This window comes from Protopterus annectens, chromosome 3.part1, assembly GCF_019279795.1.
Source record: "Protopterus annectens isolate FY-2018-M chromosome 3.part1, PAN1.0, whole genome shotgun sequence".
Lineage (NCBI taxonomy): Eukaryota > Metazoa > Chordata > Ceratodontiformes > Protopteridae > Protopterus > Protopterus annectens.
This window is the reverse complement of record NC_056732.1, coordinates 1,584,367,074-1,584,382,657: the sequence shown is the minus strand read 5'-3', so window position 1 is coordinate 1,584,382,657 and position 15,584 is coordinate 1,584,367,074. Positions and strand designations below refer to the sequence as shown.

Genomic DNA, 15,584 nt, shown 5'->3' with positions numbered 1-15,584 from the left:
CTTGGGACCAGACAACATCCCCAGCTGTCATGTGTCATGTTTAATCCTAGCCTCACCTCAGGCTTCGTGCCCACTGAGTGGCACACAGCTTCAGTTATCCCACTCCACAAGGGTGAATCCACCTTGGATCCTGGGAACTACCGCCCCATCAGTCTGACGAGCCTGAACTGCAAGGTCATGGGACGTATTATCATGGAACTTGTAAACAAAGACATTGGCAACCTTCAAGCACTGGACCCCACCCAGTTTGTGTTTATGAAGGGCCAGTCTCGTCTCCTGAACCTGATTGACTTCATCGAATCAGTCTCCAGAGCTGTGGACGAGGGTAAGGTGGTCCACCCAGCCTATTTGGACTTCGCTACGGCCTTTGACATCATCCCCCACTCTGGAATCATAGATAAACCTACTACGCTGGGCTTTAATTCCTACATCACTCGATGGGTTGACAGAACCCACACTGTAAAATTAGCCAACAAATCCAGCTGCAGACAAGTGGAGTACCTCAGGGTTCAGTCCTGGGACCACTCTTGTTTGGCATCTACTTCTCTGACGTACAGGCCCAACACTAAGGGACTCTGGCTAACAAAGTTCGCAGATGACTGCAAACTGGGAGCCATTATTGAACCCCCAAATGATGTGGATATTCTACAAAAGGGCCTTACAGAAACATGTTTGGTGCCAGAGCCATGGGCTCAAGCTCAATGCAAAGAAATTATGTACCCGTGAATTACCACATAGGTGGCAGTACACTAAACACCAAAAGTGTGTATAAGAGATTTAGGGACACAGGTAGACAATGGTCTCCCGTTCCATAACCACACCACCACAACAATCAGGAAATCCTATGTGGCACACCTCATCAGTAAGGGCTTTTCATCCAGAAAATAAGAGGTCATTGTCCCACTGTACTCATCCCTCATTAGGCCCATTATAGAATAAAATGCCTAGATGTAATGTGATCCTATCTCGCCTACATTCTGTACTGATGGGTTCGGAGCCGATCCTCGGCTCTGACTCGGCACGCTATACTATAGAACGAAGTCTCTTATTGGCTGAGCTATCCCACATCCCAGGATGCACCACCACTGCTTCCCCAGATCTCGTTTGCTGCTTCTACAGCAAAGACGTGGTCTCGGACTTGGCTGAGCTAAGTGCTTATTTCTTTAAAATTCTGTCAGGAATTTTTGGCTAATCTACCCAAAAGCTGTTTTAACAGCTATCGTTGTTGTGTGACTGTGTTTGAGTTATATTTTGTGGTGAAATTGTCATCAGTTGAAGGGAAAGGATCCCGTTTAAGTTAGAGGGGCCTTGCCCTCGCGCGTGGTTGAAACTTAGTGTGAGTCTCTTTGTGGTATTATAGTTTTGGTCAAGTAATCCCGTTTCTGTTAGAGTGGTCTTGTCCTCCGTTACGCTTTTCTTTAAGCAAAATTTTTTTAAAGATTTTTTCTGTGGTAGTGATTGGGTCAACATGTCGAAAGAGCACAGACCATCTGGATTCAAGAAATGCTCTAAATGCAGTTACAAAATGTCCATTACGGATGATCACTCTTTGTGCGTTTATTGTTTAGGCCCTAAGCATCTTCAGGAGTCATTCAGCGTTTGTCACGCTTTTTCCTCCCGTGTCCTCCAAGAGAGGAAAAACAAATTGATTTTAAAAGGGCTCATCACCCCTTCCTTTGAGGAGGCTTTATCTTCTTCTTCTTCACCTTCTAAGAAGAAGAAATCGTCGGCTCCGACCAGTCCGTCGGAACCGGCTACAAAGAAATCTCGGCAGGCTTCTCCATCGGCTCCACGGACTTCGGAGCCGAGGGCGTAACGGTCTGCCTCGATGCCTCCAGCCTTGACTCGGCTAGAGCTTCGAGAGGCGGGTCACCTTCATCGGCTCCACTGTCTTCGTAGCCGATGAGAGTTGCCCGCTCAGACTCTTCCCCTTCGGCGCCGAAGTCCACTTCGGCTCCGAGGGAAATTGCAATGGTTGTGGAGTCTCCCTCGGCACCGATATTTATTGAGACTATTCGGAGCCTGTCCCCCAGTCCTTCGGAACCGGTGGAAAAGTCGACTCTAACTCGTTCGATCTCTTCTCTGTCTTCGAGAATGTCTGATTCGGACATAGACAGGGTACTTCAAAGGCTGTTTCAGTCTCCAGTCTTCCAAAAGTTGGTTTCGGCTCCAGCCCAGTCGGCTCCGGAGCCGGTTGCCCACCCTGTTGTCTTGGTTCCTCCTCCAACAGCCTCGGCACCGTTGGAGTCGGTGCTGGTGGAGCCGATGGAGGTTTTCGGGTCGGTTCCGACCGTTACTCCAACCCCGCCCTTCGGGTTGCAGTTCGGTACACGGACCTCCTCTGTCGGCCCCGGGTGTGACGTTTCGGGACTGATGTTTTCGGTTCCGAGCCTCCCTCTCGGTGCGTCTGCTGCGGGAGTGCCATCTACTGTTGTGGCCTCGGGGGTCAGACCTTCCCAGGACTCTGGGAGTCCTGCCTTCAGAGCCATGAGGAGTGCTTTGGCCAAATCTTCTTTGGCCACCTCCACCGTCTCACCGGCACCTTCCCTTGGCACTGAGACTGGTTCCTTTGTAGTCCCCCTGTCTCAAGACAGCGGGAGCCCTGGGGCCTGAGGCCACCCCCATCGGGGGTTCCCTCCTTCCTGAAGGTCCCTCCAAAGCGTCTTTGGAGGAACCTCCAAGGAAGAGACAGCGCAAGAGGAAGCACGTAGACTCCCCTGACGAGTCTCTCACCTCGGACACCGACCTCGATGATGCGGAGGGGTCCCCCAAGTCGTCCTCGGATGATGTCTCCTTTGCGGACATTTTGGAAATCCTGAAGCAACGAGGCGACTGGCAGTCCAAACCCCCTTCCGCTGAGGAGTCGTTATTCCTCAAGGCCTTCGGGGCTCAGCCCTCTGCCTCCTGGGTGTCTCCGCCCTTCGATGAGCTTCTGGATTTGATCTCTCGAAGGGCGTGGGAACACCTGGATTCTGTGGAACCGGTGCCAGCTCGCCCCAATAAATTTCTTTCAGCCCCCCCTGAAAGGGATTTTCTCTCCAAAGGTGTGGCTGTAGATGCCCTGGTGGTGGCAGCTGCTACCCAGCAAGATGTGGCAGAGGCTTCATCGTCCGTCCATCCTCCTAATAGAGAGTCCAGGAGCATGGATTGTTACGGGAAGCGCACCCTTACTTCATCAACCTTTACTTTAAGGTCTCTGAATTATCTGACGCACTTTACCAGACTTCAGAGGGATCTGGTCAAGGAACTTTCAGATACCCTTTTTGGTAACTTACCTGAGCAGTTGGCCCAGACGGTTAGCTCTCAGCTGGCTTACTCTATCATCGTTATCGAACTCGTCCATGAGGCTCATTTCATATGCAGCCGAGGGGGCGAGCGGAGGGAACAGGTGTTGCTCTACGGAGACAAGCCTGGCTTCGCCTGTGTCATTTTGCGGAAGCCTTCAAGTCTTCCTTTGCCGACGCTCCCTTTGATGGGTCCTCTCTGTTTGGACCCAAGGTAAAGGACACCTTGACTCGCTGTGAACAAGAGGGTAAGACGTTGACTGCCGTAGGGGCACGGTTTTCCACTCCCTTCAGGCCTTATCCCAAGGCTAGAAGAGGGGGGAAAATGTGGTTCCGTAAATCTCAAAAGCCTTACTCTTCACAGCTGAGCGATCCCCCTTCTAGAGGCAGAGGAGGAGGAAATTTTTCAGGAAGACGCCATCCCAGAGGCGGCGGAGGCCCCTGCAACACTGGAGACCGCGAGTCCTTTCGTGGCTCCTCAACCTTCCAGCATCCCTGAAGGATTGCCCGACTGTGCAGCTCCGGAGCCAGTCGGGGGTCTTTTTTCGAAGCACCTAAAGGCCTGGGAGAGTATCACTCAGGACCGATGGGTGCTCCGAATCATCGCCGGAGGTTACACCATCATTTTTTCTCAAACCCCCCCCCCCCCTCCATCCCAAAAAATTCCAGACCCGCCACCCAGTCAACGGGATCTGGCAGCCATCGAAATCTCAAAGCTGCTTCAAAAAGGAGTCATCCAACCTGTCCCCGCAGGCCAGACCGGATTAGGGACTTAAGATTCTTTTTGGTGCCAAAAAAGACCGGGGACTTGAGGCCCATTTTGGATCTCAGCAAGCTAAATCGATCAGTGAAGAAGTCCAAGTTCCGGATGGTCACCTTGCAATCCATTCTCCCGCTGTTGGAGAAAGGTGTTTGGATGTGCTCCATAGATCTCAAGGACGCCTATTATCACATCCTGATAGATCAGGCGTCCTGGAGACACTTGCACTTCAGCCTGGGAGACAGTCATTTCCAGTTCCGTGCACTGCCCTTTGGTCTCACCACAGCCCCCAGGGTGTTCAAATGTTTGGCGGTGGTGACTGCTCACCTGAGAAGTCTAGGATTCCTGTTGTTTCCATACCTAGACTGGCTTCTAACTGCCACCTCCAGGCGTCTACTCTTGCAAAACCTAGCAGCCACTATATCTCTAGGCAACTCCCTAGGAATCACCTTCAATTAGACAAAGTCCGTGTTGCTGCCATCTCAGCGCATTCTGTTTATCGGAGTAGAGATGGACTCAAAGCAAATGCGGGTCTATCTTCCTACAGAGAGGATAGAAACACTACAATCTCAAGTTCGAGCCTTGCTCCTCAAAAGTCGAGCCCCAGCCAGGATGGTCCTACAACTGTTAGGTTCCATGTCAGCCACCGTTCTCCTAGTCCCCTTGGCAAGGTTACATATGAGGATTCTCCAGTGGCTCCTGTCAGTCCAGTGGTCTTATCAGGATCTCTCTGTCACCACATTCTGATCAGAGACGTGCAAACAGAACCTTCGTTGGTGGCTTCTTTCCTCCAATCTGGATCAGGGGCGACCCTTCGTTCCACCACCTCCAGTGGCCACATTGACTACGGACGCCTCCCAGACGGGGTGGGGGGGGGACATTACCTGGGCAGGTCAGTCCAAGGCAAGTGGCACCCCGACAAGAGTCTCCTCCACATCAACATACTAGAAATGAGGGCGGTGCTTCTATCGCTGCAAGCACTACACAGTTACCTCCCCCAGGGCATGATTGCCATTCAGTCCGACAACATGTCAGTAGTCTTGTACCTGAACAAGCAGGGAGAGACCAAATCCTACCCCCTTTGCAGAGAGGCCATGAGGGTATGGGATTGGGCGATTGCAACCAAACGTTTTCTGGTAGCAACACACATTCCAGGGAGATCCAGTGTGATAGCCGACAGACCTAGCAGAACTATTCTCTCCCCTCACGAGTGGTCTCTGAACGACAGAGTGGCAACTCAGATTTTCAGAAGATGGGGAACTCCTTGCTGCGACCTTTTTGTAACCCCCCTCAACACGAAATGCCAACAGTTCTTCTCTCACCCCAGTTCCGGGGGGATTCCCAAGGATGCTCTAGTCCAAGCTTGGCCCACCGGCTTGCTATACGCCTTTCCACCGGTTCCACTTCTTCCCAAGGTGATCCAGAAGGCAATTCGCTTGGAGAGCAAAATGATTTTAGTTGCCCCATACTGGCCTCGTCAAGTCTGGTTTCCCTTTCTTCGGAAATATGCACTGGATGGTCCATGGATGTCCTTCATGGATGCATCTGCAGTCATAACAAATGGGTTGTCCTGTCGTCAGGCAGCCCTTCGGTCGGCCGGATTCCAAAGTCCGGGTCCGGCTTCGGCTGATGTCGCACTTCACCCGACGTCATATCTGCTGGTCTTCGGGTATAAAGGCATCAGCCGACGCCATTTTCCTCAGTCTTTCTTGCCGCGTGGCGCCCGAAGCAGAAGCTGTTCGCAAGTGCCGGTCGGTCAGATCCAGAGATTACTACTACCGAATACTACTTCGAAGACTTCTAAAAGCTAAGTACCTCGTTGGGGACTCTTTCTTGCCTCAGCCGATGTCAGAAAAAGTCAATAACTGTAACTTGTGGGAAACAAATACCTCATAAAGATTTCCACTCTTACTGTTTGCCTTGCTTAGGCCCAGACCACGACGTAGCAGCCTGTTCGGCCTGTGCTTCCTTCAACCGGCGAGCGTGGCGTCGGTTGGAGTTTGCTGAACAGTTTTTCGGCTCAGATTTTGCGTACATTATGCCGTCGGATCCTCCGACTACCCAAATTGTTAAAAAACGCAAAGAAAAAGACCGACACGCGCGGTCCGCGGTTTCGGCTGAAACCACGGTTAAGCAAGCCGCGAGTGTCTCGGTTTCGGACGAAACCGAGAAAACTGGTCAATCTACAGCCGAATCCATGACTACTACTGAGGCCCCTGCTACCTTACCTGAACTAGCCTCAAAAATTTTGCCTACAACTGTGGATCCTACTGATCTATCAGACACCATCCCTTGGATATCTCTACCCCAGCACGTGGTGCTGCTAGGCCTCCTGCAGCCATGTCTATTAAGGCCTTTGCCAGGGCTAAAGCAGCCAAATCAGCTAAATCAGTGCCTGTTAAACCACCCTCTCTCAGGCCCACTTCTAGTTCACAAATGCTTACTCTGGCAGAAGATTTAATATCCTTAATTAGGGGATCCCAATCTCACCCAGACAGGGCCTCTGAGCCCCAGAAAGAGACCTAGAGCAGAGCCCCCCGAGCCTGTGTCCTCTGATGATTCTGCGGATGACTCAGACATTACAGACCAGCCAGAGGCTCCTTTCTCCAACTATGAAGATTCAGATGCTGAAGAATCCATTCCAGCTGCCTCTCCACCAGAGGAATTCTCCTTTGGGGAAACCTTACATGCCATGAGAGAACAATTCCAATGGCAGGGACAAGATTTCTCAGACTCAAGAAAAAGGCTTAGGACCTTTCTGCACTTACCACAACATAGGCCCTTAGCTATACCTCCTGTCCTATCTGTTGTGGACGATGCATTTAATGATGTCTGCACTGCACCTGACTCTTTACCTCCAGCCCCTGCCAAACCAGATAGATTTTACAGGGTGCCAGACACTCATCACCACCTATACAAGGCCCCACTTGCAGACCCCGAAACTATATCCCAGGGGCCTAAGGCAGTAGCCTCGACCACAGCAAAAAACCCTATTCCCTCTGAAAGGGAATCCAGGTCATTAGAGAGATGGGGGAAAAAAGTCTACACCTCTGCTACTCTCTCAGCTAGAGCTTTAAACTTGTCAGTTTCACATGATCCAATACCAAGAGTTTATGCTTGATCAGTTAATTAAAAAGCTGTCCTCTGATGAATCTTTAGATAAGAAATATGTATTAGAAATGGTGAATAACATCCAACAGGTTAGTAACCATTCTTTAAAATGTGGCTATGATGCACTGGAGGCTTCATTTAGATCAGCCATGACTGGCACAGTTATAAGAAGGCATGCATGGTTAAAAGAACAGGTCTTGCCGGATCATGTTAAAGCTAAGCTATTGGATGCTCCTATGGATAAGGCCAGTCTATTTGGGGAACCTGCCCAGCAGGTAATGAAGAAAATGGAAGAGAAGGCAAAATCTGTACAAACAGTCAAAGATTTCCTACAGGTTCAGCCCCCAAGGTTTAGCAGGAACTGGCCTGCCAAAAATTGGTCCTTTCCTGACTCCACAAGGTCACAAAGGGGCAGGAACAGACGCTCGAGGGGCAGAAATCAATCCAGAGGAGGTGCCTACAGAGGACTGACAGTGGCAAGGCAATAACCGAGGCACAGACACAACCACTGCCACTGCAACAGGACAATCACAGTGACTTGACTCTGACTCCGCCTACCAGGGAGCAAATAGCAGCACCATTAGGTGGAAAGTTAGCCTTATTCTCGAAAAATTGGCACTATATTACAAAAGACAAGTGGATTTTACAAACCATAGACCAAGGCTACCGGTTCCACTTCCACACTTTACCAGTAAAAAGAGGAATGCCAAACCTGCCCCCAAATCAAAGAATAGAAGCCCTGCATCAGATAGCGGAATTAATAAAGATGAGAGCGGTGGAAAGGGTACCAATAACAGAACAGGGCAAAGGATTCTACTCCAGACTCTTCCTAGTACCAAGAAAAGAAAAACTGGAGACCTATTCTCGACCTGTCCATCTTAAACACATACATCATTGTCCCAAAATTCAAAATGCTGACCCTACAGCAACTTCTTCCCATGCTGGGCAAGGAGTGTTGGCTGGTAACTCTAGATCTCAAGGAGGCATACCTGCACGTCTCCATTCGACCAAATTGCAGAAGATACCTCAGATTTCTTGCAGGATCAGAGCATTATCAATTCTCAGCATTGCCCTTTGGCTTATCTACTGCGCCCAGAGTATTCACAAAATGCCTGGCATCAGTAATCGCTCACTGCAGAGTACAGGGAATCCAAATTTATCCATACCTGGACGACTGCCTGTTACAAGCGGACAACAAAAGCAAGCTGACAACACATTTACAAAGGGTCATTTACTTGCTTCAAGCCCTGGGATACACAGTCAATTTACAAATGTCAAGGCTGACTCCATCCCAGACAAGAACTTTCTTGGGCGCGGAATTGGACACAGTAAAACAGATGGCATTCCTAACTGCAGAAAAACAAAAAGAACTCCCTCTTTACTTCTTGGCATTAACAAAGCAGAACAAACTAACAGCGAGAAAAGTTCTGCAGGCCTTGGGCTACATGGCATCATGCATAATCTTGGTCCCACATGCCAGACTGCATATGAGAAAGTTACAGTGGTACCTAAAGAATTTATGGTCTCAACACAGACACAGCTTAGAAACAGAAATACCACTAATCCCATGCTTAAAACAGGAGTTCCTATGGTGGGCTCGGGCATGCCATTCAAACCGAGGCTTACCCTTCCACAACTTTCGAGCAAACCAAACAATCACAACGGATGCCTCAGACCTAGGATGGGGGGCACACATGATGGACAAATGCGTACAAGGACTGTGGACTCAGGACCAGCTGCACCTGCACATCAACCAAAAAGAAATGCTGGCAGTAAAACTGGCAATCCTAAAATTCAGACCATCCCTCAAAGAAGGCCATTTGATGATAAGGACAGACAACACCACAGTCATGTGGTACATCAACAAGCAGGGAGGCACTCATTCTTACCCCCTATGCAGGATGACTTTGGACCTTTGGAATCTGGCTCTAAGCTACAACATCCAGTTACAGGCAATATTTGTACCGGGAAAAGAAAACACCCTAGCAGACATTTTAAGCAGAACCACCTCGGATGCTCACGAATGGATGCTACACCCGGACATCTTCAAGACCATCACAAAGAAATGGGGAATGCCACAAATAGACCTATTCGCTTCCCCAAAAAATCACCAGCTCAAAAAATTCTGCACAAGGACATTCCACCCACTTGCATGGAAGGTGGACTCTCTATCCTTCAGCTGGAAAGGCCTGACAGCATATGCATTTCCCACCTCTTCCCTTAATACACAAGGTACTACTGAAAATCAAAGAGGAACGTCCAAGGATAATTCTGATAGCACCGAACTGGCCAAGACAACACTGGTACCCATTACTGAGGACCATGTCTCGGGAGAAAATGTGGTCAATACCCCTGATGCCTCTGATGTTAACTCAGAACAACTACATCATCATACATCCAAACCTAAAAACCTTGCAACTGACTGCCTGGAACATCATATAGCAGACATTTCACAAAGGGTTAAAGACATTATCCTTGAAGCCCGCAGACCTTCAACAAGAAGGAACTATGCAGGAAAATGGAAAAGGTTCGTCATTTGGAGTACTGAAAGAGGAAAAGATGTGTCGAACTTAGATATTGCTAACATTCTGGAGTACTTGGCAGAGCTTCTACATACAGGCCTGTCCTTTTCCTCCAAGATACATGCATCAGCTATTTCAGCAGAATACAGCTTTGATCCTCCTGTCTTTTCACATCCTCTACTCAGGCAGTTCCTCAGATGGATCAAGAATGTAAAACCTCCTAGGAAACCACCATTACCAGCATGGGACTTGAATTTTGTACTAGAAAAATTGACACTCCCTCCGTTTGAACCAGCAGCAACAGCAGACCTACAACACCTGTCATGGAAAACTGCTTTCCTACTGGCTATTACTTCAGCAAGGAGGGTTTCGGAACTACAGGCCTTAATGGCAGTGCAACCCTTCCTAATCTTCCATCAAGATAGGGTGTCCATGAGGACTAATCCCACATTTATGCCTAAGGTGGTATCCAGAGTGTCTTTAATCCAGGCAATCCATCTACCTACCTTCTTTCACAATCCACAAAACAGAGGTGAAAGAATAATGCATACCTTGGATGTACATAGACAGTTACGCTACTACCTGGACAGAACCAAAGCTAACAGAAAGACTGACCAGCTCTTTGTAGCCTTTGCAACAGGAAGGAAGGAAAAGCAATTTCCAAACAGACAATCTCCAAATGGATAGGAAATTGCATAAGATTCTGTTACTCTTACCATGGAAAACCAATTCCACAGAACATAAGACCTCATTCTACAAGGGCTACAACCACTACCACAGCTTTCTTAAGAGGAGTGGCAACCAAGGACATTATTGAGGCGGCTACTTGGACCTCCGTGCATACATTTGCCAAGCATTATAATTTACCTCTATACTCTAGATCCCGAGCAGGGTTTGCCACTGCTGTACTGCAAGGGATCCTGACTACACCATAATTATTATTCCTCCTCCCCTAGTTGGCTATGGTATTCTACCCATTTGTTATGACTGCAGATGCATCCATGAAGGACATAGTACAGTTTTGTACCTACCATAAATGTAGATGTCCGAACTGGATAGCATCTGCAGTCAGGATTACCCTTCCCCTCTGCGGTACTCCTAGGGTATTTACCCTCCTTATAGCTAGCTGGGGGGGGTATCTTATGGTGTATTTGTTTGTATATATGTACATACATGTTTATTTTTTGTGTTTGCCTTCTACTATTTTGGAAACATTGGCATTTATCTAAAATTTAGCTATCCAAGAGGGCAATTGGCATCTGGGGCAAGAAACACCGAGGAAAATGGCGTCGGCTGATGCCTTTATACCCGAAGACCAGCAGAGATGATGTCGGGTGAAGTGCGACATCAGCCGAAGCCGGACCCGGACTTTGGAATCCGGCCGACCGAAGGGCTGCCTGACGACAGGACAACCCATTTGTTATGACTGCAGATGCTATCCAGTTCGGACATCTACATTTATGGTAGGTACAAAACTGTACTTTCCTGGACCAAGTTCCGGATCTCTTGACCCATCAGTCGGGACAGCTTCATCAGTCCCTCCACTCGTTGAAGTTAACAGCTTGGCTCCTCCTCTTCCGACCATAGTCAGGAACCATGCTTTGGACCCGGAAGTCATACATATCTTGTCCTCGGCCCACAAAACGTCTACTAAGAAAATGTATAGCAGCAAATGGAAGAGATTTGCTATTTGGGCCCAACTCCGGGGATTAGACCCCATAACAGTCCCGGTGTCAGAGGTTCTGAAGTTTTTAGCTTCTCTGTTCAATCAAGGTTGTTCGGTCTCTGCCATCAAAGTTCAATTGGCAGCTTTTTCCAATTTTCACGAGAGCATAGAACCACCTTTGATGAGCAACAAGTTGTGTAAAGCCTTCATGAAAGGTGCTGGGCTGCTACGGCCCCCGATATCTCATCCTGCTCCACCGTGGGACCTTAATGTGGTGTTAGGTGCGCTGACCTCTTCCCCCTTTGAACCGGCAGCAACTTGTGACTTAAAGTTGATGTAGATATTCTCCAAAAGGGCCTTACAGAAACATATGTTTGGTGCCAGAGCCATGGGCTCAAGCTCAATGCAAAGAAATTTATATGTACCTGTGAATTACCACATAGGTGGCAGTACACTAAACACCAAAAGTGTGTATAAGAGATTTAGGGGCACAGGTAGACAGTGGTCTCCCGTTCCATAACCACACCACCACAACAATCAGGAAATCCATTGTGGCACACCTCATCACTAAGGGCTTTTCATCCAGAAAATAAGAGGTCATTGTCCCACTGTACTCATCCCTCATTAGGCCCATTATAGAATAAAATGCCTAGTTTTTTTATGTACCTCTCAAGACATCTGCAACAACTGGAAAGGCCGCAGAAATACCTCACTAAAAAAAATCACAGGCCTAAAGCACATGCCCTATGCTGACAGTCTGAAAAAACTCCAGTTATTTTCTGTCGCATATAGTCTACTCAGAGGCGATCTCTGCTTAACATACAAGGCCATGTCAAATACAGAGCTGTTGGGCATGCTGCACTTAAAGAAATCCCTATTCCTCAGCCACACGCTCCAGGGATCTAAACCTTGTCATCACAATGAACTAAACATACTGGAGGGATAGGTTTCCTGACCCAGAGACTCCCCAGACTGTGAAATAGACTGCTCATACATGTCAAGCAAAGCACCTCTTTGTCCCTCTTCAAAGGGAACCTTGACAATTGGATGGTTGATGGGAAATTCATCCCGGGGATCTTGTCAGTCGCCCTGCTAGACAGGGGTCCAGGGAAGTAAATATTGTGGTAAGAAAGAGCCAGGGAATTGTTTTGGATAGGCTTGTATAGGCCCTAGGGCCGGTAGCCTAGTACCAACCTATGAATTAAAGCTGAACTCATTTAGGAAGCCTGGACTTAAACTACTACTGTTCAATTAAAAATATACCGGAACATAAAAAATTGCCACATTGTTTACATCACTAATTTTATTTTATTCTACCTTTTGGTTTTAAATGCCATTTAAATCAGTTGTAATTTAAGTGTATATTTTGTTTCCATAGTCTTACATTTTTTTCTTACTATTTTTTTCAGGTTCCTTTTTTTCCACTATTCATAATGATGTAATAACAATACTAACTAATTGTACAATAATATTTTTATAGATAGTTTTTGGGGTTCTTGTACACAGACCTGAAGAAGTCTAGAATGATTAAAGCGACCTTTATTAACAATAGGTAATAGAATATGATTTTTCAAATGATTTTTTTTTACATGAAAAGTGTATGTGTATATATTTATATATATTTTTTGATTGCCAAAATGGACTAAGGTTGATATATTTCCAGCCATGTAGTATAGTGTCTTGGATAAAATCACTTAATAATCTGGTTAAATAAGTGTGCCACATCATTATAAATTGTATTTGAAGTACATAAAGGTTATTTTTTTATGACCGCTACTAAGTAGGGCAGGACCAACTCGAATGTCACACTGATGGGAGAAGGGATGCGAGTTCAACATGTGTACCAATAACACTTTGTTTTACAGCACAATAAACAACTCCCTTTCCTGCTTGCTTGGATTACTTTAGAATATTAAGTAATTCTGTACAATTATGTATTTTTTATTATTTTTTTTTTTTATTGAGACTAGTTTTAAGTTCGCTACTTCTACTACTATTGTCTGATCTGATTAATATATAGTGATTAACTAGAGGTATATGTACTGAAAATCTTCCACACAAGTTTTACACTTGTTTTTGGACCCACTATACTTGTTTAGGGGGTTTTGAGACTTTGGGGATACCATGGAGATTGCTTGTTTTTTTTTGGGTTGGTACGGGTGATCCTGATCTGTTTTGATACTGTGTATTGCTTTTATCAACTCTATCTTGGAGTCTTTTTTTGATCTGTTATCTCTTCTGTACTCTTCTAATGTATTAATGAACACAAATTTGCACTTCTGACAGTTTTTCTCTTGCATGTATTTTTCTTTCCTGTGATTTCTGACTTTGTATGTCTTCTGTGTGGAAATTCTGGGCTTCTTGTATAATAGTAACAATACATAATTTTTCTTTCTTAACCTTGATAGTCCACGCTGTCAACTTTTTGTCTCTATTTTGGCTTGTCAGTTTTTGTAACTTTTGTGGGCTACTTCTTAATGCTTCGATCCTGGCCTAGCCCCATTGTAGAAGTTTTTTTTTTTATCTTGAGGATTCTACACAGTCATTTTTCCTGTCCTGGCACCAGTGTGCCTACTAGGATTGGTCACTATTTGATCCTGGGTCTTGTGTATCCAGCTACCTTTTATTTTTTTAACTTACTTCTGTCCATAATGTATGCTGTGTAAAACTCATTCTGTATATCAGTGTTGTCTTGTTGAGTTTGTGAAAAACAGGGTCCACCTTGTGAAGGTAGCCACCAAGACTTGAGGATAAATTTATTTCCAGCAAAACTACTTTGCGTGCCGATTTATCTTCTCTCCATTCAGATGGATAAGTGCAACACAGGTGTACTTTCTTTACAGTTGCAGACAATCGGGAGTGACCTTGTGAAATGTAAGGGAGGTTGAATCCATTACTAGCCAATGCAAGTCTGGTTAAGTTAATGATTTGATTATGAATGTTTTTGCCTTGTACATGGGTACATGTTCTAGAAGTTTCAGTTTAGTGATTTTCATTCCAGTGTGAATGAGAATTTTGTTCTGTCATTTGTAAGTAAAACCATTGCGTGTAAACTGAACCTAACAACTTTGTTTATCTTGTAGGATATTGATATCAAGGAAGTCAAAGGAGTTCCCACGTATGCTTTTCTGCAATTCAGTGATATCACCAGTGTCTGTAATGCAATAAATGAAATGGATGGCACCAGTGGTATGAAGGTACACTTTCCTGTGTTTTGACTTTTGCTGTGTGATTGCAGCCCTTTGGTACAGCTTAAAGAAAAAAAAGTATTTCTGCAAGTTGTCTGTGTACATATATTAGTAAAACGGTTGGCATGTTACTGCCTTGTAGTTTATAACCCTTAAGATATGGCTTGGGTGCTGTGTCTGAGGTTTATCTCCTGCTTGTATGTTGGTTTGCTGATTTTTATTTTTTTATTTTTGTCCACTCTCGAGCCTGTTTCTGGTGTTTTGAAGGCCTCCTGTTGAATTTCATGGCATTATGTACTAGGCTTAAGGTATTATGTCCTTCCCTTATGCGATCTCCTTTATACTGTTTTACATTTTTGATTTCAGTCCTTTAGTTATCATGGTTAATTAGTCCTGTGTTTGCTGCCAGAAAAGCTGCTGTTCCAGGTATTTTGTATGACTTGTGTAGATTTACACTAGCACGCCTTCTGTCTTGCTGAATTAGCTTGCTAAGCACATGGATAAATGCCATGGTTTCTTTATGGCTTTCTGAAGCGGGAAATAAGTTAACTCAAGATGGTTATGGATGCCCATAACAGATTTCAGGTGGGGATGGTTTTGGGTGCCCAGCACAAATTTTAGGCAGGGAATTCCTGTCATTGTTTAGAGAATTTAAAGAAGGTAGAAGTGCAGGTGGTTTATCAATGCTTTCCCCAGATGGTTTCATATGTAGATTGCTCCCCTTCAGTTAAGGACTGTAGACCACTTATTAACGGGAAATAATTCTTGTAGATGTGAACTGTCAACTACTTATGCCATAATTGAGCTTCCATGCTGATGCCAGTCAAGTACTAGTGAAGTTGGTTAAGTGAGTCTGCCAGCATAGTTTCAATCATAACACTGTGGGCCAAGAATTTTTTTTTTCTTACAGAGCCACCCACCCTACACCCCCACACCTAGAGAGACAGATATATGTATGCAGTTGAGCCCAGTGTAGCTGTCATGGGTTCATAGGTGTATATTAGTCTAATGACCACTGGGGCTGCCTTAAGCCATGTATCCCAAATATCTGAC

The 15,584-nt window shown here is 46.1% G+C and overlaps 1 protein-coding gene across 1 annotated transcript in view; it reads left to right on the top strand.

Moving 5' to 3' along the window:
- The window catches only part of LOC122797814, a 2,009,088-nt gene that overhangs the window by 72,892 nt on the left and 1,920,612 nt on the right, over positions 1-15,584 (top strand). Inside the window, exon 3 of the mRNA XM_044066337.1 lies at positions 14,427-14,540. Coding sequence (XP_043922272.1) covers positions 14,427-14,540 — 114 coding nt within the window. The remainder of the gene's footprint in view (positions 1-14,426; positions 14,541-15,584) is intronic.